This window comes from Pan paniscus, chromosome 1 (assembly GCF_029289425.2).
Source record: "Pan paniscus chromosome 1, NHGRI_mPanPan1-v2.0_pri, whole genome shotgun sequence".
NCBI lineage: Eukaryota > Metazoa > Chordata > Mammalia > Primates > Hominidae > Pan > Pan paniscus.
In genome coordinates, this window is record NC_073249.2 from 105,677,212 (window position 1) to 105,701,483 (window position 24,272).

Sequence of the window (24,272 nt, forward strand, 5' to 3'; positions counted from 1 at the left end):
AGCCTTTATTTTTAGATTTCTGTACATAAGATGCCTGTTGATAGGTTATAATCTTCAGTAGCTCAGAGCATGTATTATCACAGCACATGGTAGGCATGCAGACATATTTGTTGAAAGAGGGCAGGTATGTGAAGAATACCATCATCGAATTCACTTCCTTCTTTGCTTGTCAAAAAGGCTGCTCCTGATGGGGTCAGGCCATCAGCAAGTGGCTTTTAAGCTGGGCCTTGCCTTGGGAAAACTGACCCACATGCAATAGTGCAGGTGTTAGTTTTTTCAGTGTTTTATTTTTGATCATGTGTGTAACTAAAGATATAAGTTTCTCATGACTGGATTTTTTTCCAACCTACAGTGACTCTTGAGACCAACTTTAAATTTTCCAAGCTTATAGTAACAGTAATTTAATTTGGTTTCTAGTTTAATTAGATGGGAAGATGGTTGTTTCCATGAAGAATCTTGTGAACAGAACCTAGGGGGTATTCAGACGATCGTAGAAATGAACATTGTGCTAATTCATGAACTCTAAAGTGTGGGGGCCCCCTGCTTTAAGATGGTAGGCAATAAATGCTTGGATGAGTCTTACGTCATCTGCTTTCAAGGTGGATGCATTTTAGAGAAGGTAGTACAGGCTGTCCCCTGCTTTCTAACATAATGAATTCCTGAAAACCTATTTGACAGTCAGATGGCAACTATAAATGCCAGCCAGTTACTTCTGCTTCCCAGAGCTCCTCTACCGAGGGCAGTAGATGGCTGTTGGTACCATCTGGGACACCAGAAATCACTGTTCAATAGGTAATGGACAAAAGGCTCTGAATGTGACTCTGAAAAGGAAGTTTAGTGTTATCAGTCATTAATGATATTAGGAGGTCTACCTTACATCAAGACCACCTATGTTCCTGTGCCTCAGTGTAGCAGGGACTCTTTGACCTATCCTGTAACCTTCTGGTATATCTGTTAACTAGTGTAATATAAATAAGAATAAACTAACATGCGTCCAGGCGTGGTGGTTCACACCTGTAATCCCAGCACTTTGGGAGGCTGAGGCAGGCAGATCACTTGAGGTCAGGAGTTCGAAACCATCCTGGCCAACATGGTAAAACCCCGTCTCTACTAAAAATACAAAAATGAGCCAGGCATGGTGGCATGCACCTGTAATCTTAGCTACTGGGAAGGCTGAGGCAGGAGACTTGCTTGAACCCAGAAGGTGGAGGTTGCAGTGAGCTGAGATCATGCCATTGCACTCCAGCCTGGGCAACAGAGTGAGACTTTGTCCCAAAAAAAAAAAAAAATAGATAAACTGATATGGTCTATGTGTACTTTTTATATCACCCTTTCCTTTATACTTTTTCTTTCCTTTCTTTTTTTTTAAGTAAAAATAGCTTACTTATATAGTTTTATTTTTAAAATGATTTCTGCCAATTGGAGGTGGGATGAGAGTAATTTATGCACTCTAGAAAAACTATAAAGAAGAGTGCACCCCTATCAATTCTATAATACCACTTAAAGACAGTTGCTATTGATATTTTAAAGGGTATCCTTCCAGATACCTTTTTTTTTTTATTTTTTAAGGGACAATCTTGCTCTGTCATCCAGACTAGAGTGCAGTGGCACAATCATGGCTGACTGTAGCCTTGACCTCCTGGGCTCAAACAATGTATCTGGGACGACAGGTGCTTGCCACCATGCCTGGCTAGTTTTTATTGTTGTTGTTATTGTTGGTTTTGTGGAGGCAAAGTCTCACTATGTTTCCCAGGCTGGTCTCAAACTCCTGAGCTTAAGCAATTGTTCTGCCTCATCCTCCCAAAGTACTAGGATTATAGGTGTGAGCCACTGTGCCCGGCCCCTGATAACATTGTAACCATAAATATGCACATATGATGTCACATGCTGTTTTGTAGCCTGCTTTTTACTAATATGCTCTGAGTATCTTTCAATGTCAGTAAATACCTGAAACATTTTTGTTTTGGGTTTTTACAATTTTTTTAAACGTTTCTTCTTTTTTTCCTTGTTCTTGAAACATTTTTAATAGCACCTGATATATTGTTGTATGGCATAACATAATTTACTTAACAAATCTCCAGTTCTTCATTTATAATATACAGGTATAGTAATATCTCATGGGGTTATGTGGATTAAATAATAATGTGTGTAAGATACCTAACACAGAAGATGACATGTGGGGAATGTTCAATAGTTGTTAGCTGCAGTAATCACCCCAACATATGACATCTTTTATAAAGGTGTGTGATTATCCCCTTATGACAAATTCCTAAGAATAGGATTTGCTCAGGCACATGATACGGACGTTCTCAGTTTTTATTTGCATCACCAAATAGCTCTCCAGAAAAGTTGCAGCAATTTATGTACTCCCACCCACCACCGTAGAAGAAGGTGCTCTGGTCCCTATGCCCTCACTGGATACATTTTGTCAAGTCTTTTAATCTTTGCCAGTCTGAAAGGCAAAAATGTCATATTTTTCTTTTTCTTTCTTGGCTCACTACAACCTCTACCTCCTGGGCTCAAACCACCCTCCCATCTCAGCCTCCTGAGTAGCTGGGACTACAGGTGCACACCACCATACCCGGCTAATTTTTTTTTTTTTTTTTTTTTTGTGGAGACAGGGTTTTGCCATGTTGCCCAGGCTGGTCTCAAACTCCCGGGCTGAAGTGATCCTCCCGCCTTGGCCTCCCAAAGCCTGGGATTACAGGTGTGAGCCACTGCACTGGCCTGTTTTTTTTGTTTTAGAGATTAAATAGCTTTTCAAATGTTTATTGGCCATTTCTTTGTCCTTCTATGAATTGGGTGCTCATGTTCTTTCCCTATTTTCCAAAAACCTGTTTGAGGTTTTGGCCTGTTTCCTACTGATTTGAAAACCCTTTCTATATTAATATTTTGTCATGTTACAAATAATTTTATATTAATTGAAACCCTTTCTATGTTAATACTTTGTCATGTTACAAATAATTTTTTCCAGTTTTTTTCAGCTTTCTCTTTGGTGTTTTGCAATTTAAACTTTTTACATAGTCAGAGTAAATCCTTAAGTATGAGTTCTGATTTTTGTACCATTTTTATAAAGGTCTTCCCATTCCAAGGTTATAAAAATATTCGCTTATACTTCTAGTATCATTTTTTGACACAGGGTCCCACTCTGTCACCCAGGCTGGATTACAGTGGTGCCATCACAGATCACTACAGCCTCGAACTCCCAGGCTCAAGCAATCCTCCCACCTCAACCTCCTGAGTCGCTGGGACCACAAACTCATGCTATGCCACCACACCTGGCTATTGTTTTTTTGTTTGTTTTCTTTTTTGGTAGAGACAGGGTCTCACTATGTTGCCCAGGCTGGTCTCAAACTCCTGGGCTCAATCAGTCCACCCACCTGGGCCTCCCAAAATGCTAGGATTACAGGGGTGAGCCACTGTGCCTGGCCATTTCTAGTATTTTTATAATTTAATTTTTTTACATTTAAATCTTCGCCCTATATGGAATTTATTTAGGCATTTTAAGAAGGGAGTTAGGAATTCAGCTTTTTATTTTATTTTTTTTCCAAATAGCCAGTTTTTCCAGTGTTCTTATACCACTAACTTGAAATGCTAGCTTTATCATGTGCTAAAAGAAACCTCATCCATTCCTGGATCTGTTTTGCTCTATTGATTAGTCTATTCCTGCGCCAGTAACTCTGTCATGGGATTAATAAATTTTTCCAAAAGTGGCAATAATTTCATGCTCATCTGCTCCTGGTAGAATCAAGCTGACATTTCACCCAGCTACTCTTAAACTTCTTGGCTTCTGTGCTTCCTATCCTAGGGTAGGATTAGGTCATTTGAATGACTGTATTTGCTCTGGGCTCCTCAGGGTACTGGCTTTTGGACTGTTAAGCACAGAAACAGCATATTTACATAGTTTTCCTTAATTTTGACCTGTTTCTAGATCATACGTTTAGCTGACTCCTTAGCAATATGAAGTGACCAGATCGTGTTCTCTTTGTGCCAAATGAAGCTTGTCCAACCCACAGCCCGTGGGCCACATGTGGCCCAGGGTGGCTTTGAATGCAACCCAATACAAATTCGTAAACTTTCTTAAAACATTATGAGATTTTTTTGTATGATTTTTTTTTTTAGCTAATTAGCTATTGTTAGTGTTAATGTATTTTATTTGTGGCCCAAGACAGTTTTTCTGCCAGTGTGCCCCAGGGAAGCCAAAAGATTGGACACCCCAATAATCTGCCTCTTAGGCATGCTACGTTAGAGCAACATAGCTATTTTTTTGTTTTTTTCCTTTTTGAGACGGAGTTTCACTTTGTCACCCAGGCTGGAGTGCAGTGGCGCAGTCTCGGCTCACTGCAACCTCTGCTTCCTGGGTTCAAGCAATTCTTCTGCCTCAGCCTCCTCAGTAGCTGGGCCTACAGGTGTGTGCCACCACACCCAGCTAATTTTTGTATTTTTAGTAGAGACGGAGTTTCACCATATTGGTCAGGCGGGTCTTGAACTCCTGACCTCAGGTGATCCACCCGCCTCAGCCTCCCAAGATGCTGGGATTACAGGTGTGGTGTGAGCCATCATGCCTGGCCTCCAGTTATTGTTTACCAGAAACAAAACATGCTTCACCTCTCCCCACACTCTCCATTTGAATTATCATTTATACAACTAACACGTAACATCTTTATATATATATATATATATATAACATTCACTCTACCTTCTGTTGGCTGGACTCTCTAACATAGTACTAGATGTTTTTATATGATTCATTATTTTGATATTATAGAACATTCTTCGGTAATACTGTGTCAGAGGTTTTGGGTTTTCCCTTCCTTTAGGGATTATTCCGCCTTTCAGTTATTTCCAGCAACAAAGCTTTATCCTCTGCTCATATTTCATTTATTCTTCTTACTTTGCCTTGATTACAGCAATTGAGCCATAACTTATTGGCTCATTATTTTCAGGCCTATGTATCATCAGACACCTTTCCTGTCTAAGTGATCCAGTGGCCTCTCTCAGCTTTCTTTGGGTCTTTCAAGCAGGAGTACTATTTCTAAAGTGTCTTCTTAAATATATTTCCTTTTCACTATTTTTATTTTCCTTCTATTTCAACCTTAACTTTCTTTATTCTGACCTTGAGATTCTTCTTATTATTATTCTTTTAAATATAGACCGGGTCTCTTTCTGTTTTCCAGACTAGAGTGCAGTGGCATGATCATAGCTTACTGCAGCTTCGAATTCCTGGGCTCAAGTGATCCTCCTACCTCAGCTTCCTGAGTAGCTAGAACTACAGGTGTGTACCACCATGCCTGGCTGATTTTTAAATTTTTTGTAGCGATGGGGGCGGGGTCTCACTATATTGCCCAGGCTGGTCTTGAACTCGTGGACTCAAGTGACCTCCCACCTCAGCCTCCCAATGTGCTGGGATTACAGGCATGAACCACCATACTCAGCCTGAAATTCTTTTTTTATTTTAACAAGTCTTAATAGCATTTACTGTATACTCAGCATTTTACTAGATGGTGATATTAATAGATTTTATTTGTGGTGTTCTTTGAAAATTTTCAAGATACTTGCATATTATCTTCCTGTGTGTTCTACCTGCACCGCTGCCTTCTCTCATTGCCTTGCTCTTGCTTATATATCTGCCTCCCAACTCTGTAAACTCTGCTTAAATCTCAGTAGTCAGACCTTTATTTCTTCACTTGAAATTTGAATTTCTCTTCTATATAGACTACCCCTGCTCAGTGCCTCTAAACACTTCGACGTGTTCAGGGCATCTTTACCAATGTTTAGCTACGTGAAGTTAATGGTAACTACAATGGGAAGGAGAGGAGTAAGGTCACCATCATGTGTGAACATCTAAGAACACATACCAGTGTATAACAGTGTCTTGGCTGGCTGGAAGAGCATAGGAATAAACGCTATTCAGCCATTATTTACTGAGACAGCAGTAACCGTGTTAGAAGGAAGATTACATACAGATCAATAATGTTAGTTCAGGACAAACAGCTATCATGAGTTAAAAAAAATACTAAGAAAAAGAAATAATGTTAGTAGCAGGAGTTTGTGATAGACTTTTACAGAGATGTTTGTGAAGCATCTAATAAATATAAGACCTTGTGCTAGGCCTGATGGGTAATACCAAATTATAGCATCTGCCATTAAGAATTTATAGCATAATTTGAGAGGAAGACAAATATGTAAATAGTTCTACATGTATAGTTTACATGTACGTATAGTTTACATTTATATATAAATATAAATAGTTATAGTACCAGGAGTGTCCGTGAATGCTGTGAGGATAATGCTTAGGAAGAGGAGATCACTTTGAGCTGTGATAATTACAAACCAGAATGGTTGGTTTTACAGTGAAAGATGGGACTTAGGCTGTCTTTCAGATCTTTTTCACTGGTATAGTCTGTCCCCTGTGGCTGTCAAAAAGAAACACCCACAATAGAATGCTGAGGAGCAATGGACAAGTGCAGAAACACAGAACTTTTCCTTTTTGAAACTTGCATTTTTCAACTTTTAGATTTAGGGGTACATGTGCAGGTTTGTTACCTGGGTATATTGTGCGATGCTGGGATACAAATGATCCCATCACTCAGGTAGTGAACATAGTACCCAAAAGTTAGTTTACCAGTACTCACCTGCGTCCCTCCTCTAATAATCCCGTTTCTGTTGTTGCCATCTTTATGTCCATGAGTACCCAGTGTTTACCTCCCATTATAAGTGAGAGCATGTGGTATTTGGTTTTCTGTTTCTGTGTTAATTTACTGAGGGTAATGGCCTCCATCTGCATCAATGTTGCTGCAAGGGACATGATATCATTCATTTTATGGCTCCATAGTATTACATGGTGTATATAGACCATATTTTCTTTATCCAATCCACTGCTGATGGGCACCTAGGTTGATTCCATGTCTTTGCTATTGTAAATAGAGCTATAATTAACATAGTGCATGTGTCTTTTTGGTAGAATGATTTGTTTTCTTTTGGATATATACCCAGTAACAGGATTGCTGGGTCAGATCACAGTTCTCTTTTAAGTTCTTTTTTTTTTTTTTTTTTTTTTTGAGATGGAGTCTCCCTCTGTTGCCCAGGCTGGAATGCGGTGGCGCGATCTCGGCTCACTGCAAGCTCCGCCTCCCGGGTTCACGCCATTCTCCTGCCTCAGCCTCTCCGAGTAGCTGGGACTACAGGCGCCCGCCGCCACGCCCGGCTAATTTTTTGTATTTTTAGTAGAGACGGGGTTTCACTGTGGTCTCGATCTCCTGACCTCGTGATCCGCCCGCCTCGGCCTCCCAAAGTGCTGGGATTACAAGCGTGAGCCACCACGCCCGGCCCTTTGAGTTCTTTGAGAAATCTCCAAATCGCTTTTCACAGGGGCTGAACATTCCCTCCAACAGTGTATAAACACTCCCTTTTCTCCACAGCCTCACCAGTATCTGTTTTTTTGTGTGTGTGTGTGATGTTTTAGTAATAGTCATTCTTTCTAGTATGAGATGGTATCTCATTGTGAAACCTGCATTTTTGAAAAATAGTTTCACTTGCTATAGAATTACAGCTTGACTGTTTTTTTGCCAGTACTTTAAATATGTTACTCCACTGTCTGGCTTGCATTGTAGGAAGAGTCGGCTATCATTCTTTGTTTCTCTGTATGTAATGTCATCTTTTTTGTGGATGCTTTTAAGATTTTTCTCTATTGCTGATTTTAGATTATTTGACTATGATATGATGTGCTTTGGTGTATTTTTCATCGTGTTTCTTGAGCTTAGGGTTTCTGAGCTTCTTGGATCTCTGGGTTTATCATTTTCATCACATTTGGGGAAATTTTGGCTATTATATCTTTTTTTTTTTTTTTTTTTAAACGGAGTCTCACTGTCGCCCAGGCTGGAGTGCAGTGGCGCGATCTCGGCTTACTGCAGGCACCGCCCCCTGGGGTTCACGCCATTCTCCTGCCTCAGCCTCCCGCGTAGTTGGTACTACAGGCGCCCGCCACCTCGCCCGGCTAATTTTTTGTATTTTTAGTAGAGACGGGGATGGTCTTGATCTCCTGACCTCGTGATCCGCCTTGCCTTGGCCTCCCAAAGTGCTGGGATTACAGGCGTGAGCCACCGTGGCTATTATATCTTAACTTTTTTTTCTGTCTCCAGCCCAGCCTCCTCTAGATGCCCTGATTGCATATATAATCAGCTGCTTGAAGTTGTTCTACTTCAAAAAGAATGAACAGAGCCATCGCTGAGCTGTAGAACAACTTTAAGAACATTTGTAGAAATTGTAAAACATCTTCTGAATTGATAGCTCTGTTCATTTTTTGTCTTTTTTTTATCTCTGTGTTTCACTTTGGATAGTTTCTGTTGGTATGGCTTCAGGTTCACACTCACCTCTTCTACAGTGTCTAATCTCCTGTTCAGCCTATCCAGTGTTTGTTTTTTTGTTTGTTTGTTTTTGAGACGGAGTCTCACTCTGTCACTCAGGTGGAGTTCAGTGGTGCAATCTTGGCTCAATACAGCCTCCACCTCCCAGGTTCAAGCGATTCTCCTGCCTCAGCCTTCTGAGTAGCTGGGACTACAGGTGTATGTCACCACGCCTGGCTAGTTTTTGTATTTTTAGTAGAGGCAAGTTTTCACCATGTTGGTGAGGCTGGTCTCAAACTTCTGAACTCAGGTGATCTGCCCGCCTCAGTCTCCCAAAGTGCTGGGATTACAGGCATGAGCCACAGCACCCTATCCAGTGTACTTTTCATTTCAGTCATTGTAATACTCATTTCTACAAGTCTAATTTAAGTCTTTTTCTTTTCTTTTTTTTTTTTTGAGACGGTGTTTTCTTGTCACCCAAGCTGTAGTGCAATGGTGCAATCTCTGCTCACTGCAACCTCTGCCTCCTGGATTCAAGTGATTCTCCTCCCTCAGCCTCTTGAGTAGCTGGGATTACAGGTGCCCACCACCACACTCGGCTAATTTTTAGTATTTTAGTAATTTTCGTATTTTTAGTAGAGACAGGATTTTACCATGTTGGCCAGGCTGGTCTCGAACTCTTGACCTCAAATGATCTGCCCACCTTGGCCTCCCAAAATGCTGGGATTATAGGCATGAGCCACTGCATCTTTAAAAAATTTTAAGTCTTTAAAAAATTTTTTTTTCTTTAACATTCTCAATCCATTCTCTAATTTCTTGTGGAGTACAGTTATAGCTGTTGCAATGTCCTTATCTACTAATTATCTTGTTATTTCTGAGTCAGTTTGATTTTTCTCTTCATTATGGGTCCTGATTTCTTCTTTGCGTGCCTGGTTATTTTTAAAAATTTATTTTAAGAGACAGGGTCTTGCTCTGTTGCTCAGGCTGGAGTGCAGTGGTATGATCATAGCTCACTGTAGCCTCAAACTCCTGGGCTCAAGAGATCCTCCTGCCTCAGCCTCCCAAGTAGCGAGGGCTACAAGCATGTGCCACCATGCCTAGCTGATTTTTTAAAATTGTTTTTGTGGAAATAGGGGTCTTGCTACATTGCCCAGGCTGGCTTTGAACTCCTGGCCTCAAGTGATCCTCCCACCTCGGCCTCCCAAAGGGCTGGGATTATAGACATAAGCTACTGCACCTACCCACCTGATGATTTTTCAGTTGGATATTGTGAGTTTTAGCTTGTTGGGTGCTAGATATTTTTGTGTTCTTTTAAATATTCTTGAACTTTGTTCTGGAACACTGGTTACTTGGAAACAGTTTGATCCTTTTGGGTCTTGCTTTTAAGCATTTTTAGGCGGGACCAGCACAGCGTTAAGTCTGGGGTTATTTTTCTTTACCACAGAGGTAAATGTTTCTGAGTACTCTACCCAATTTCCTTGAAATAATGAGGTTTCCTATTATGGTTGCTGGTAACAGGAATTATTCCTGTTCCTGTGTGAGGTCTGAATATTGTTCTCTGCCGTCCTTTCAGGTAATTATTTCCCTGGCCTCAGGTAGTTTCCTCACATGCGTGTGCTGATGGGTGTTCAGCTGAAGACTTGGTGGGGTGGCTGGGGAGGCCCCCTGCTCAGATCTCCAGAATTTTTTTTCTGTGTAAGTCTTTCTTCTCTAATCTTCTGCCCTGTGAACCTCTTTGGCCTCCCCAGACGATATATCAGCTTCCTCTCTTCAGTTTAGGAAGAACTCTGGACTCTGCCTGGGTGCCCCTCCCCTGCACTGTGCCTGAAATTCTCTCCAGGCAGTAAGCCAGTTAGCTGTGGGGTCCTCCTTGTTCAGTTCCTTGTCTTTCAGGAATCGTCGTCCTTTGTGCCTGGTGTCCAATATCTTGGAAACAGTCATTTCATATATTCTGTCGTTTTGGGTTTTTTTTTCTTTTCTTTTCATTTTTGAGATGGAGTCTTGCCCTGTCGCACAGGCTGGAGTGCAGTGGCGCGATCTTGCCTCACTGCAGCCTCCGCCTCTCGGGTTCAAGCAATTCTCTGCCTCAGCCTCCCGAGTAGCTACCGCGCCTGGCTAATTTTTTGTATCTTTTTTTTTTTTGAGACGGAGTCTCGCTCTGTCGCCCAGGCTGGAGTGCAGTGGCGCGATCTCAGCTCACTGCAAGCTCCGCCTCCCAGGTTCATGCCATTCTCCTGCCTCAGCCTCCGGAGTAGCTGGGACTACAGGTGCCCGCCACCACGCCCGGCTAATTTTTTGTATCTTTAGTAGAGACGGGGTTTCAGTCGAACTCCTGACCTCGTGATCCGCCTGTCTCGGCCTCCCAAAGTACTGGGGTTACAGGTGTGAGCCACCACGCCCGGCCCATTCTGTGTTTTTGTTTTGTTTTGTTTTGTTTTTTATTAGCTGTTTCCGGTAGAAAGGTAAATGTGATCCCCGTCACTCCATCTTGACCAGAAGCAGAAGTCCACCCAGAAATGAACTTTTACATTTCATACTCATGTCTGTCATGGGGAAGTTAAGTGGGCCTGGCCTTATCCTTTTACTTTGTCGTCATCTTTTTCAAAACTTCATAAGTAGTTCTTAAAGAATTCAATATTTATTGCGTGCCCACTGTGCACTATGCTGTGTGTTAGCTGCTGAAATGTATAGGCTTGATTCCTTTACCAGATGGACCTCAGGTCTAGTGGGGAGGACAGGCAAGGTTCTTGTGGCTACAATTAAAAGTGCTGTAATACATATTTTGAAAGATCTAAGATGCCACTGCAGTGTAGAATGACATGTACGTTGTCTTAAATATTAGAAATGATGCTGGATTAGGATTGATGGCTTTGTGCTGACTTGTGAATTCTGTCTCCTAACCATGACCAGGTTGTCTGCCCTTTCCTGGACATCCGTATTTTTTTCTCCCATTGAAGTGGCAGGATTGAATCTGTACTCTTGGGTCCCTAGCTCTCCTGGATTTATCTCCTTTCCATATGACCTTTTCTTTCTGCTTAACCTTTGGGCCTGCTGTAACATCTCATTTCATTTTTCTTTTTTAACTTTCACCAGTATAAGAATGTTAGAGACTGAAATATTAAAAAATTAATTGCATTTGCTATAGGTAGATGAGTTTTTCAGTGAGTTTGCCCATTTTCAAAAGCAAATCTTCATTGGTTATTTGGAGCGGGTGGGAGGGACAGCTTAAGGGCAGTAGAAAACCACAGTTTTGCTAGTAAATCTGGCCTACATTTCCAAAGGAACTCTTTGGATGATGAGTGAGGTCCATTACCATTTCAGTTGTTTCAGTGAAGCTGAGAGTTGCCAGTGACACGTGATAATCCTCCTCATTCTGTAGTTGAGCAATAGGAAAATGTGGGTAATGCCAGTCTGCATTGACTGGGTCGGCTGTGTAGAGCATTGCCTGAAAAGTAAAAGTTGCAGTCCTGATTGGCTCAAGACTGATATCTTACAGCCTGATGAAGACAACCACGAATTCCAGTGCCATAACTGATGGACTTTTTCTTTTCTCTTAGTCAGTTATGACAAGGACCTTCCTTGGAAAGATAACCTGTGTTTAGATGACTGTGATCTTAGCCCTTGTGATCTGCCTGGTGCTTGTGGTAGCTCTGGATGTTCCTGTTTTTCCTGAAGGACCTCATTGATGTCATTTCGGACACTATCCTCACTCAAGAGAATGTGAGGTTTTGCTATGTGTGAAATATCATGTAAGACACACTGCTATGTCAGTTTTTAAGCCTCTGGTTTCAGAAGCTCTGGCAGCCCTACTTTTTCTCAGATGCCTGGCAAGCCTGCATGTCTGAATAGCCCTTCTTTCCTGCAGAGGCTGTGAGAAGCTCTGCCGAGCATTTGAGAGTTAACCATTATTTACGGAGCAAGACCTGCGTGAGGCACTGATTGTACTAACTTACAAAAATTGTGTAAGAGATTCTTTTGACATCAAAGGTACTTACGGTCCAGAGGGGAAATCACATACGTGAATTCGGAAGCCCATTCAAGACTGCAAGAGAAAATTCGAAGATAAACAAAACAGTTCATGTTTTGAGTTCTGTTTCTTTAGATTTCTATGTGGGATTGGTGGCTTGAGTGACCAAGTAGCTGGCATCCCAACCATTTATAGACATGTTCTATTTTGAGGTTGAGTTTGTGGTTTGGGGAGGATGTGTAATCATTTTCAACAAATGCTTACTGAGTGTGCAAAGTATTCCTGTGGAAGGCACAGGGAGTACCAAGAAGTATAAAGTTACATTCCCCAGCTTCCAAGGAGCTTCTCGTATCTGGGAGAGCAAGGCATGTTTAAGATTTTAAAATCTTAGTACGATTATAAGTCTTAAGAAAAAAGCATAATCATCCACATTTATTAGAAATATATACTGAACTATTAAACTGTCTAAGAAATGGGGCTTGGGTGGTGAGCATGTGGCCTGGAAAAGAGAAGGATCTTCACTCTTTGCTATATAGACTCTATATAGTATGTAATTTCTATATGGTTTGAAATTTTTGCCAAGTGCAGTTATTACCTCTTTGGAATTTTTATTTTTTTTATCAGTTACAAAAATTATAGAGAACAGAAGATTGTATTAATACATATAATATTAACCTTGAATATCTCTACGTGGTAGGATTATGAGTGACTTATCTTTATTATGCGTTCTTATAATTGTCTACATCTTCTTTAATGAATATATATTATTGTATAAGTAGAGAAAGGAAGTATTTGAAAAACAAAACCCAAAACCACCTACAATGATTATTATAACTATATTTTAACATGCTTACTATATTTTGGATATAATATACCAGCTTTCCCTTTTTTACCTCCTTACTCTCACTGCAACTCTAGGAAGGTTGTTTTATTATTATCATTATTACTATTGTTATTAAATAAAAAGGTGAAACAAAGGCATTTGCTTCTTGCTTCTGCCCCTTGTCATTTTTGAGTGAGCTAGACTAGAAGTAAAAGGAATCCAGTTACGAACTTTTCAGCTATACTGTAAAGGATGCCCAGAAAAATTTAAATTATGCTGATTTGGTTACAATTACACCTGCCAGTGTGGGCTATGATCTCTTGTTTTAAAGCATCCTAAAAATACTTTGCTATACCTTTATATTTAGTTCTGTTGGAGAAAGCAATTAGATTGTCCCATCTCCCATCTCCCCATCTGGTGCAGTAAAGAAAACTCATCTGCTTGACTTACTTTGTGTTAGAGAGAATTTAAATTTCCAAGTTATTTGTGATTCACATTAAGTAGTTAAATCCCATCCCTCCCAAATTTTGTACTGGGAATCCATACCCCCTTTGTAATTATGAACTTAATTACTCTGAACAGTAATAAAGTTCAGATATTTAAAGAAGCCAAAGATTGAAGGAGAGTGGCGTCATTTCTAAATTAATTTTTTTCCCCCTTATAGCATGTGTTTGATGATCTCAGAGGCTCAGTATCCTTGTGCTGGGTTGGAGATAGCACTGGGGTAAGTCATATTTTGAGTCTGTTATTTCAGCCCAGCAAGAAGATGATAACAGATTTGGGGGAGGGTTAAGCACCTAATATCATTTCTTCCTGAAACTGTCTTTAGCCTCAATCACAGAAAACACATGTTTGCAAGACAGACTTTCAGGAAGTTGTAGTTGTGTTGGTTTTGCTTTAGAATTGGGAACATCTTTTTTGCAGGGGGGTGGGGACGGAGTTTCGCTCTTGTTGCCCAAGTTGGAGTGCGATGGCATGATCTCAGCTCACTGCAACCTCCACCTCCCGGGTTCAAGCGATTCTCCTGCCTCAGCCTCCCAAGGAGCTGGGATTACAGGCACCCGCCACCATGCACAGCTGATTTTTTGTATTTTTAGTGGAGATGGGGTTTCACCATGTTGGCCAGGCTGGTCTTCAACGCCTGACCTCAGGTGATCCACACGCCTCAGCCTCCCAAAGTGCTGGGATTACAGGCATGAGCCACTGCGCCTGGCCGGGAACATCTTCTGACCACCTTCTTCCACGGTGGGAAGATGGACACCTTTTCAGTCCTTGGTGGCTGCTTAGCATCAAGATGAGCAAGAAGAAAGATGAAAGTGCTCTGTACTGAGAAGGGAAGCTCACAATGCTTGGGGAAACCCCTATATAGAAACAGAAAATGTCCATTAAAAACATCCTGGCACTTGTCCTCCAAATTGTATTGTTCCTGTGTCCTTTCCTACAGGTGTGTTGAGGGACTGTGGTGCCCATGGGCTCATGGTTGTTCATCTGTTGGTCCCTGCCCCTGCCACAAAGGAGGTACTGCCAGGATTGGGGGAATGGAAGGAGGATCAGTCAGCTCCTTATCCCTCCTGATATACAGCTGGGCTCCCACTAGGAGGACACGCTGAGGATACATTGGTCCCTGGTCTTAAATCAGGACTTGTTGCCTGGCTGTCTTATTATCCTGCTTGAACAAGAGCAGGGGCAACATCTCCTGCCCCCTGGTATTCCATAATGCATGTGTCATAGCATTGAGGCACATGATAGTTATATTAGAAGCCTAAAGAAATAAAATCTTGGTGCTGAAAAGCAAATTGTAAATTTCTTATTTTGATTAATTTTTAAACTTTCAGTAGAATTTCTTTAAGCATAGTTCAGTTTTTTCTAAAATTTGAGTTGTACCCTAATTTCCATGATTTACCCATTTATCTTAGATAGTTGGTATCTCCAAGAATTTTTTTTTTTTTTTTTTTTTGAGACAGAGTCTTGCTCTGTCACCCAGGCTGGAGAGCAGTGGTGCAATCTTGGCTCACAGCAACGTCCACCTCCCAGGTTCAAGCAATTCTCATGCCTCAGCCTCCCAAGAAGCTGGGACTACAGGCAAGCACCACCATGCCCGGCTAATTTTTGTATTTTAAGTAGAGATGGGGTTTCACCATGTTAGCCAGGCTAGTCTCGAACTTCTGACCTCAAGTGATCCGTCCGCCTCAGCCTCCCAAAGTGCTGTGATTACAGGCGTGAGCCACCATGCCCAGCCATCTCCAAGATTTCTCATATGGCTTTCTGAGACTCCCTAGACTCTTGGAGTAATCCATCCAGAATCATTTCCTCATGCATAGTTTTTGGTAGATAAGGTACTGAAAAAATGAATTTCATGAAGAACCAACGGCAAGGAGAAGAAAAAGACAGACATACATGACACAGTGATCTCTGTGAGAACACCCACGCTATTCTAGACTCTGTAAGGAGAAAAGGGAAGAGGGTTCTTGCCTGAGAGTATCTTACAATAATTTGGATACAAAATAGTTAAAGCCTTCTTTTATTTTAATGTGTATTTGAGTAGTCAGCCTCACTGCTTCAATGGAGGCAATGGGGATCATCCCAACAAAATGAGCTGAGGACTTTCTCATCATTCTCATCAGCCCTAGTAACTAGATCCTTCTAGACTTTGGGGAGTACTACAAAGTAGGGATATCAAAAGTCTTTTAGGTGTTGGCTTAATCTCGAACACATATCAGCATGTGATTGGAATATCTTTTTTATTTACGGAATGCTTTTTTCTCTCTCCAGGTCATTCTAGTCTTGACTACCTTCCATGTACCACTGGTAATTATGACTTTTGGACAGTCCAAGCTATATCAAAGGTGAGATCAATAACACGCGTTGGAGCATTTCACTAAGTAACATTGAGAATATAGATTCTCCCTTTTCTAGACATGATGGCATGTAACAGTTGATGTAAAAGATCTTCTAGCCATCTTAAGTTTTCACCAGACTGTCACACTCAGCACATGTTTTTGTTGTTGTTGTTGTTGTTTTTTGAGACAGGGTCTCACTCTTGTCACCCAGGCTGGAGTGCGGTGGCGTCATCTTGGCTCACTGCAGCCTCCACCTCCCAGGCTCAAGCCATCCTCCCACTTCAGCCTCCCAGGTAGCTGGGACTGCAGGCACACGCCACCATGCCCAGCTAATTTTTTGTATTTTTTGTAGAGACAGGGTTTCCCCATGTTGCCTAGGCTTGTACTGAGCTCCTGGGTTCGAATGATCCACCTGCCTCCAAAAGTGCTGGGATTATAGGTGGGAGCCACTGCACCCGGCCCTTAGCACACTTTTTAACGTCTACTCTTTTTTTTTTTGACCAGGGTCTAGCTCTGTCACTCAGGCTGGAGAGCAGTGGCGCAAACACAGCTCATTGCAGCCTCTCCCTCCCAGGCTCAAGCCATCCACCATCTTCCCACCTCAGCCTCCCAAGTGGCTGGCATTACAGGCACGTACCTCCATGCCTGGGTAATTTTTGTATTTTGGATAGACAGGGTTTCACCATGTTGCCCAGTCTGGTATCGAGCGCCTGGGCTCAAGCTGTCTTCCCACCTCAGCCTCCCAAAGTGCTAGGATTACAGGTGTGAGCCACCATGCCTGGCCTTAGCATCTAATTAGCAACTGAAAGAAGTATGAAAAGGGACCTGGTTCCAAGGAGGTTGGTTTGACCTGACTGAGGGGCAGAACAATAAAGGAAGATGAAGAAAGAGTGTATAGTGCTGTGTGTTTGTGTTCATTTATATGGATATTTATTTGTGGGAAGGTAGTATGGGGTTTAAAAAGTCTTTCTATTTAGTGTGAGTACAAAATGGTTTTTTATATTCCTGAAATGAAAGTCTTCATTGTACTTTCCCAGCAAATATTTATACAGCATTTTGAGGCCTAAGCAGATTATTTTTAGGTAAGAAGGAGGCTCTCAGGTCGGACCTACCAAAGTGCTTTGTAGTGTTCACACTGGCGATGATGGTGGTAACATGTGTTCTGGAACCACAACCTATACTGTGACATTGGTGAAGTTTTAGAGTTGTCTTCTCAAAGGTATGACTTGGTTAAAAAGTAGGTTCCGTTCCTTAGCAGTAAGATTCAAGACCAACTAACTCCTAGAGATTGCTGAATGATTGTGTCTTCTCAATCATTTATGTCTGTCTCATTTTCCCCTAGAGACCTAAAGAAATAATGACATACCAGCAGATGATATAGAAACTACCCTAGGGTCAGGGTATCTCCCAGGAGTAATGGTACTTTCTCAAGGTTCTTTATTTGACTGCTGTTCTTGGCCCAAGTGGGAGTGAACCCATGTTCAAGCTCTGAAATGGATTAGCCTAACCTCTCTTCCCCATGAGGTATGAACTTTGACTACATCTCCTGGGCATGGAGCCAGAGGTCTCTGCCCTTCAATACATTGATGTTGGTCCCAGAGAGGCAGCAAATACCTTTAGGCCAACAAGGAATTGCCATCTAACTACAGTGTAAATTCCATGAAGGCAAGGTTCTTGACTAACTGGGGTCCCCAGGATCTAGCCAAATGCCTAACATGTAGTAGGCAGGCAGCAAATAATAATTGAATAAATGAATGAATGTCTTGGCTTCTTTATAATTTTTAGATGGTTAATTAAATTTTTTTAAATATAGGATTGACTATATTTTAGAATCTTGGTGCTAGAAAGCGCTATAGTAGGTGACTTTGTTTATTCAATCAGAACAGTAGTTGAACCATTTTAGATGAAAAACATCCTATTTGGGGAGAGAAAAATGCATTTTAAAATGTGTAACTTTGCTTCAGTAACTCTTTCCTGTGGTTAAGAATGTTTGCTATTATAAATTCCCTCCTCACAAAATTAGCTGGGCATGGTGTCACACACCTGTGGTCCCAGCTACTTGGGAGACTGAGGTAGGAGCATCTCTTGGGTCCGGGAGGTTGAGGCTGCAGTAGCTATGATCACATCACTGCACTCCAGGCTGGGTGACAGAGCAATACCCTTTCTCAAAAAAATAAAATATCTCCTCATGATAGTTTTTCTTACCAACCTGTGTTTCATTATAAAAGCAGTATAATCATATTATAGGACATTTGAAAATTTTAAAGGAAAGAAAAAAGTTCACCATACAGCCACGTGTAATCTTAATTTGTTTGCAGTTTATTATCTTGACCTTCCCCTTTGATGTTGTATCATATAATTGTAGAGTATTGGGAGGCAATGTGGAATAGCAAAATGTTGCCAAGCTTTGTTGGCAAGTAGGCTCAGGATTGAATCACAGCACTGTCATTGCAAACAGAATGAACTTGGGAAAGTCATTTAACCTCCTAAGTCTTTTTTGTCATCTGTAAAAGGACAATAATAATGCCCACCTCAGAGCCGTTGTGAGGTATGCTCTGCAGTGCCTGGCATGGAGTAATAGCTTGGTGCTGTTAGCTGCTGCCATGCCAATGATCAGGGATGGCATGTAGCCAGCAGGTACTGGCATTGCTGTACCAGTTGTTAAAATGAATTTGAAGCCTTCAGGCAGATTGCCTGCCCCCAGATGCCTCCACGTCTTCTACAAATGCACACTGCACCCCCTAGCCCCTGCCAACATACAAATGTTACTAACACCTGGCATTATGACCTACATCCATGCTGATGGGTCGGTACTCATACCTTCACTCTGCTGGTAACCCCTCATTTTTTTAGATTGACATAATTTACTTAATCATTGTTCCATTGGATAGTTAGGTTGTAGCTGTTTTTTTCGCTGTAACTACTACTACTGTGATCAGTATCATACGTATTTGTGTCATAGGGGATGTTTATTTCTAGTTCACTCTTCAGTAGCAAAGGAAAACCTCCACTCTGATGGATGTCAATGTGTTTTAAAGGCTGTTTGTTAAATGCCTCTTTCTCTAGGTTGAATTATCTTCTATACCTAATGCCTCAACAACTTAAGACAATCAAAACCAAAACAAGAACCAATACTGCCATGTCACTGTTTAAATACCACCACCATCAGACTCAGCCTTTTTTCAGCCTGTTTTTGTCTAGTCTTGTGAAAAACCCCGCTTTCCTGACATACTTTACTAGAGTGCAATTCTATTTGTTTCTGATATAGTATAATGTTACCAAGGTACTTTTTTTTCATGTTACCCAGCAGTTTTTTGTTTCTTTTTTTGTTTGTTTGTTTAACCACATTGACTTTGAATATTAATTATCTCTTCCCTGCCATGAAGTGGAAACTGACTCTGTACCCACTTCCAGAGTTTAGGCGGAAACTGTAAATATGCCTTGTTGCCTTTCCAACTGGGCTGGCCTGGCTTAAAGTGACTGGCCAACCAAGTCAACCATGTCAAACATGCCAACCAAGAGGCAACTGTTGTTTCAGAAATGAGAAAGGGAAAGAAGCAGTTTGATCAAAATGGGTCCTGAGTGTGCTGAAGTTGCCCAATTACCGATAAAAGCCCATTGAACCCACTCTGAAGATTTTTCTGTTTTTCACAGCATTGGTGATTATATTATTCGTTAGACCATCTTCGCGTACTAAATCTTATATGGTTAAAGGTTCATTTGGATTTGAAATAAAAAACAGCAAATCACATGCCACCTGCTCTGTGTATTACAGCATGAAATCTCACAAGAATAGAAGGAAGTTGTCTCTGTTGATATACAGAATTAGAGGGAGTATACTTCTGTCTTTAGGCCGTGAAAAAGAATTATTGAAGGATTTGGGAGATTATATGTATGTGTATGTATGTATATGTGTGTATACATATGTTTCTGTATACATATGTTTGTGTGTATGTACATGCATACACACACATATGCATATTTTCCATTTAAGGGAATCATATTTGTATAGTATAAATTTTGATTTCCTTATAAGGAATATTAGTTTTATAATGGATTATAGAGTATGTTTGTCTCTCACTTGCACATACGAAGTTAAAGAAATAAACTAGCTACAATTAAGATGATAATTTGATTTTTGGCAACTAAAAGATATTTTCCATCTTTTTGTTTTATGATGTCTTGAGTCCAACTTTTCATTGTATAATTTACTTAGTGAAGCAAATGTAGGCATTATTCTACACCAATGTTATATACCTAATTATTAATATCACAAAGACTGCTGGGCTATTTTATTCCTGGTGTTTCTATTGAGAATTGCTCAAATTTCCCTATTAAGAGGTTTTGCATTAAAATATATTACATAGTCAATGTAAGTTTTTCAGAATGTTACTTGAGATTTTTTAAAAAGGATAACTTAAAGGTATACAATGCAAAGTGCTGCTAGTGCAGTAAACCAGCTTCTTCAAGGCATGTTGTGTAACAACCTTTTTAATGATATGCTCAGTTCAGTTTTCACTGCAGTAGATTGTTAACAATGACTGCATATTTCAGTTACAAGCTTGGGATAAATTCCATTTACAACATATATTTTCTTGCTTTTTTTTTTTTTTAAAGAAAAAATATATTAAAATGTGATGATGGCATTTTACCTTTAATACAACTTCACTTCTATACACGTAAAGTTGTCAATCAGAGTAAGATGAAGACCCACAAATACATATTCATGTTCCTTCTGATTAAAAGTTCTGTGATTTTTTTTATTTACAATATCTTACTCTATTTTCCCACTTGTAGTTTCAAAATTTCTACAGAAAACATGTATCCTTTCCCAATAATGATAAAACACAACATAGTTAAATAAAAACACAAGGTAATATCAGACAGTGGGGGAAAAAGACACTGAAATATTGGGAATTAAGTTTATTATGAATTCAAATCTTGCCAATATTACCCAGCAGTAGTTTCAGGTCCATGATTATTTTGATACATTTTAATAAACTACATTCTCCCTATTGATCTTTTACCTGGAAATCTCAGTGCAGTTGGTTGTCATTATTAGTGATAGTTATGTTCTGTAAAGTTGTCATGAATATTGAATTAGTTAATAGTGAACCATTGCTCCTAGGGGGACATATAGGGTTAGGTTTCTGCAAACTTCTGGTCACAGCACTCATTTTCATCAAATTATCAATACATAACTTTGTTTTATGTGTGTTTCTGTTTAAAGATACCTTATTTAATGTGTATTATTGATTCATTAACACTGAATTCACGGCCAATAGCACTAGAACTCTTGCCCAAACAAGGCTTGTCTCATATACTCGTATTTCCTCCATGAGGCACATCAAAGTCTTCTTGTGTTTAGGAACACTAAACAGCTTGTTGACACTGCTCTTGGAGGCTATTTAAACAGAAAAAGTACCCCCCAAAAAAAGCATAAACTTGCAAAAACCTAAGTAGAAAAAAACTAAGTAGACCGTGAAAAGGACACTTATTTATAGTATTAGAACTGAACACAAAGGCAAAGCATCACCTTGTTTGACCTCAGCTGGGAATGGGTACACTGGGTGACTCACATTTTTGCTGCTCTATGAATGTCTATAAATGACTGGCAAGGCACCATGAGTACTGATTTGGGGATTACAAATAAATTTAAGAAGGTAAACAAATTTACAAATATAGAATCCATGAATAATGAAGATTGTATAAGCTTTCTCAATTAGTAAAAACCACAAAACAATAATGTTTTTAAGAGTTTACCATCATCCTTGTTACTTTTATGTTATAATTTATAGTGGCTTAGTCATGGCAAAATGAACAAAAGAAAATGGGTAGAAGCAGAAAGAGTTTTTGAGGTGCATGCTTGAAAAAGCCTACATAGCTGTTAATGAAACTTAAAGATGATTCTGGTGAAGGCTCAGAAAGAAAACAGGAGGGCTGTAGAGAAAACTCCATCTTAGAGAATACCTAAGTAATCCATGGTAGAATATTCGTAAAAATGTGGACCACAAAGGCCATTATGATGGGTTTCTGGCAGAAATGAGGAACTTGTTGTTGGACAGTAGAGAAAAAGCAATCCTTGTTATAAAGTGGCAGAGAACTAGGCTGAATTGTGTTCATGTTCTAGTGTTTTGTGGAAAGTAGAACTTGCAAGCAATGAAATTGCATATTTAGCTAAAACAATATCTAAGTAAAATGTTGAAGTTGCAGCTTGGTTCCTCCTGACTGCTCGTAGTAAAATGTGGGAAAAGAGAAATGACTTAAAGACAGAATTATTAAGCAAGAAGAAAGCAGTACTAAAAGATTTGGAAAATTCTCAGTCTATCTAAATTGCACAGACTGCAATAATAGGATGTGAATAATTAGGATGTGGCCAAGTGACCATTTGATAAAGAGATTAGCATAGGTGTAAACTAAGAACTCAATCAGTCACCCCAACAGGAAAACTGCCAGTTTGAACCCAATGAGGGAAGGCTTTCAGATTTCAAGGACCACAGAGCTATTCAGTTGCGTATGTGTGCTCTTCTTTAAGACAAGGCCATTCAGGGATCACCAAGGCTGCCTCCTCAATTTCAAAAGAAGAGACCATCACCCAAAGCCATGGGAGAAGGGCCACCCAGATCCTTGCGGGCCTACCCCCTTTCTGGCAAGGCTGCAGAGCAAGAACACAATCCCAGCGTGTCTGGGAAGAGGAGGGACCCCCTCCCCAATATTGGACCTGTAGGACAGAGCATAGAGCCAAAGAGAATTGTTTTCAAGCTTTAATATCTAGGCCAGGCGCAGTGGCTCATACTTGTAATCCCAGCACTTTGGGAGGCTGAGGTGGAAGGATTGCTTGGGGCCAGGAGTTTGAGACCAGCCTGGGCAACATAGTGAGACCCATCTCTACCAAAAAAAAAAAAAAAAAAAATTGAGTGTGGTGGCACATGACTGTAGTCCTAGCTACTTGGGAGGCTAAGGCAGAAGAATTGCTTGAGCTCAGGAGTTCTAGGCTATAGTGAGCTATGATCTCATCATTGCACCCCAGCCTGGGTGGCAGAGCAAGACCATCTCTTTATTTATTTATTTTTGACACAGGGTCTTACACTGTTGCCCAGGCTGGAGTGCAGTGGCATGATCACGGCTCATTGTAGCTTTGAGCTCCTGGGCTCAAGTGATCCTCCTGCCTCAGCCTCCCAAGTGGCTGGGACTACAGGCTGGAAACCACCATGCTCAACTAAATTTTGTATACTTTGTAGAGATGGGTTTTCACTATGTTGCCTTTGGGAGGCCTAGGTGGGAGGATGCCCAGCCTTAAGACCTACTCTTTAAAAATAACTAAATAAATATATCTCATGAAGTTTGCCTGTATTTTAGACTTATTTGGAGTCACCTTTCATCTTTTCCATTTCCCTTTTTTGGAATGGAAATGTCTATACTGTGCCTGTCCCACCATTGTATTTTGGAAGTGCATAACTTGTTTGGTTTCACAGGTACACAACTGAAGAGCAGTTTGCTTCAAGATGAATCATACCTTGAGTCTCACCTTTGTCTGATATAGATGATATTTAGATGACACTTTCAATTTTAGACTTTAGAGTTGATGCTGGAACAAGTTAAGACTTTAGGCCAGACGCGGTAACTCATGCCTGTAATCCCAGCACTTAGGGAGGCCTAGGAGGGTGGATCATCTGAGGTCAGGAGTTCGAGACCAGCCTGGCCAACATGGAGAAACCCTGTCTCTACTAAAAATACAAAAATTAGCTGGGTGTGGTGGCACATACCTGTAATCCCAGCTACTTGGGAGGCTGAGGCAGGAGAACCGCTTGACCCTGGGAGACAGAGGTTGCAGTGAGCCGAGATCATGCCATTGCACTCCAGCCTGGGTAACAAGAGTGGAACTCTGTCTCAAAAAAATAAAATAAAATAAAAAGGCTTTTGAGGCTGCTGGGATGTAATGAATGTATTTTGCATGTGAGAAGGACATGAGTTTGGAGGAATGGAGTGGAGGGGCAGGGTGGGGGTGTCAGGATGCCGTACACTGAATGTTTATGTTCCCTCTGAACTCATATGTTGAAATTTTAACCCCTAGTGCGATGGTATTAGGAGGTGGGACCTTCGGTAAGTGATTAGGTCATAAGGGCAGAACCTTCACCAGTGGGATTAGTCCCCTTATAAGAGAGACCCCGAGAGCTCCCTTGCCCCTTCTGTCATGTACGGTTACAGTGACAAGAGGGTAATCTGTGAAGCAGGAAGCAGACCCTCACCAGACAGCACATCTGCTGGCACCTTCATCTTGGACTTCTCAGCCTCCA

General features: G+C 40.8%; 1 protein-coding gene across 3 annotated transcripts in view; it reads left to right on the forward strand.

Annotated features, from left to right (window-relative positions):
* Window positions 1-24,272, forward strand: part of LOC129394602 (sortilin-like) — a 47,221-nt gene that overhangs the window by 18,243 nt on the left and 4,706 nt on the right. For 2 of the 3 annotated variants that reach the window (XM_055102507.2, XM_055102503.2), the window contains exons 2-3: window positions 13,800-13,859; window positions 15,908-15,981. In XM_055102507.2, the coding sequence (XP_054958482.1) occupies window positions 13,800-13,859; window positions 15,908-15,981 (134 nt within the window). Of the gene's footprint in view, window positions 1-13,799; window positions 13,860-15,907; window positions 15,982-16,479; window positions 23,033-24,272 lie in introns of those variants that run through there. The other variant, XM_055102511.2, reaches the window with a different exon arrangement.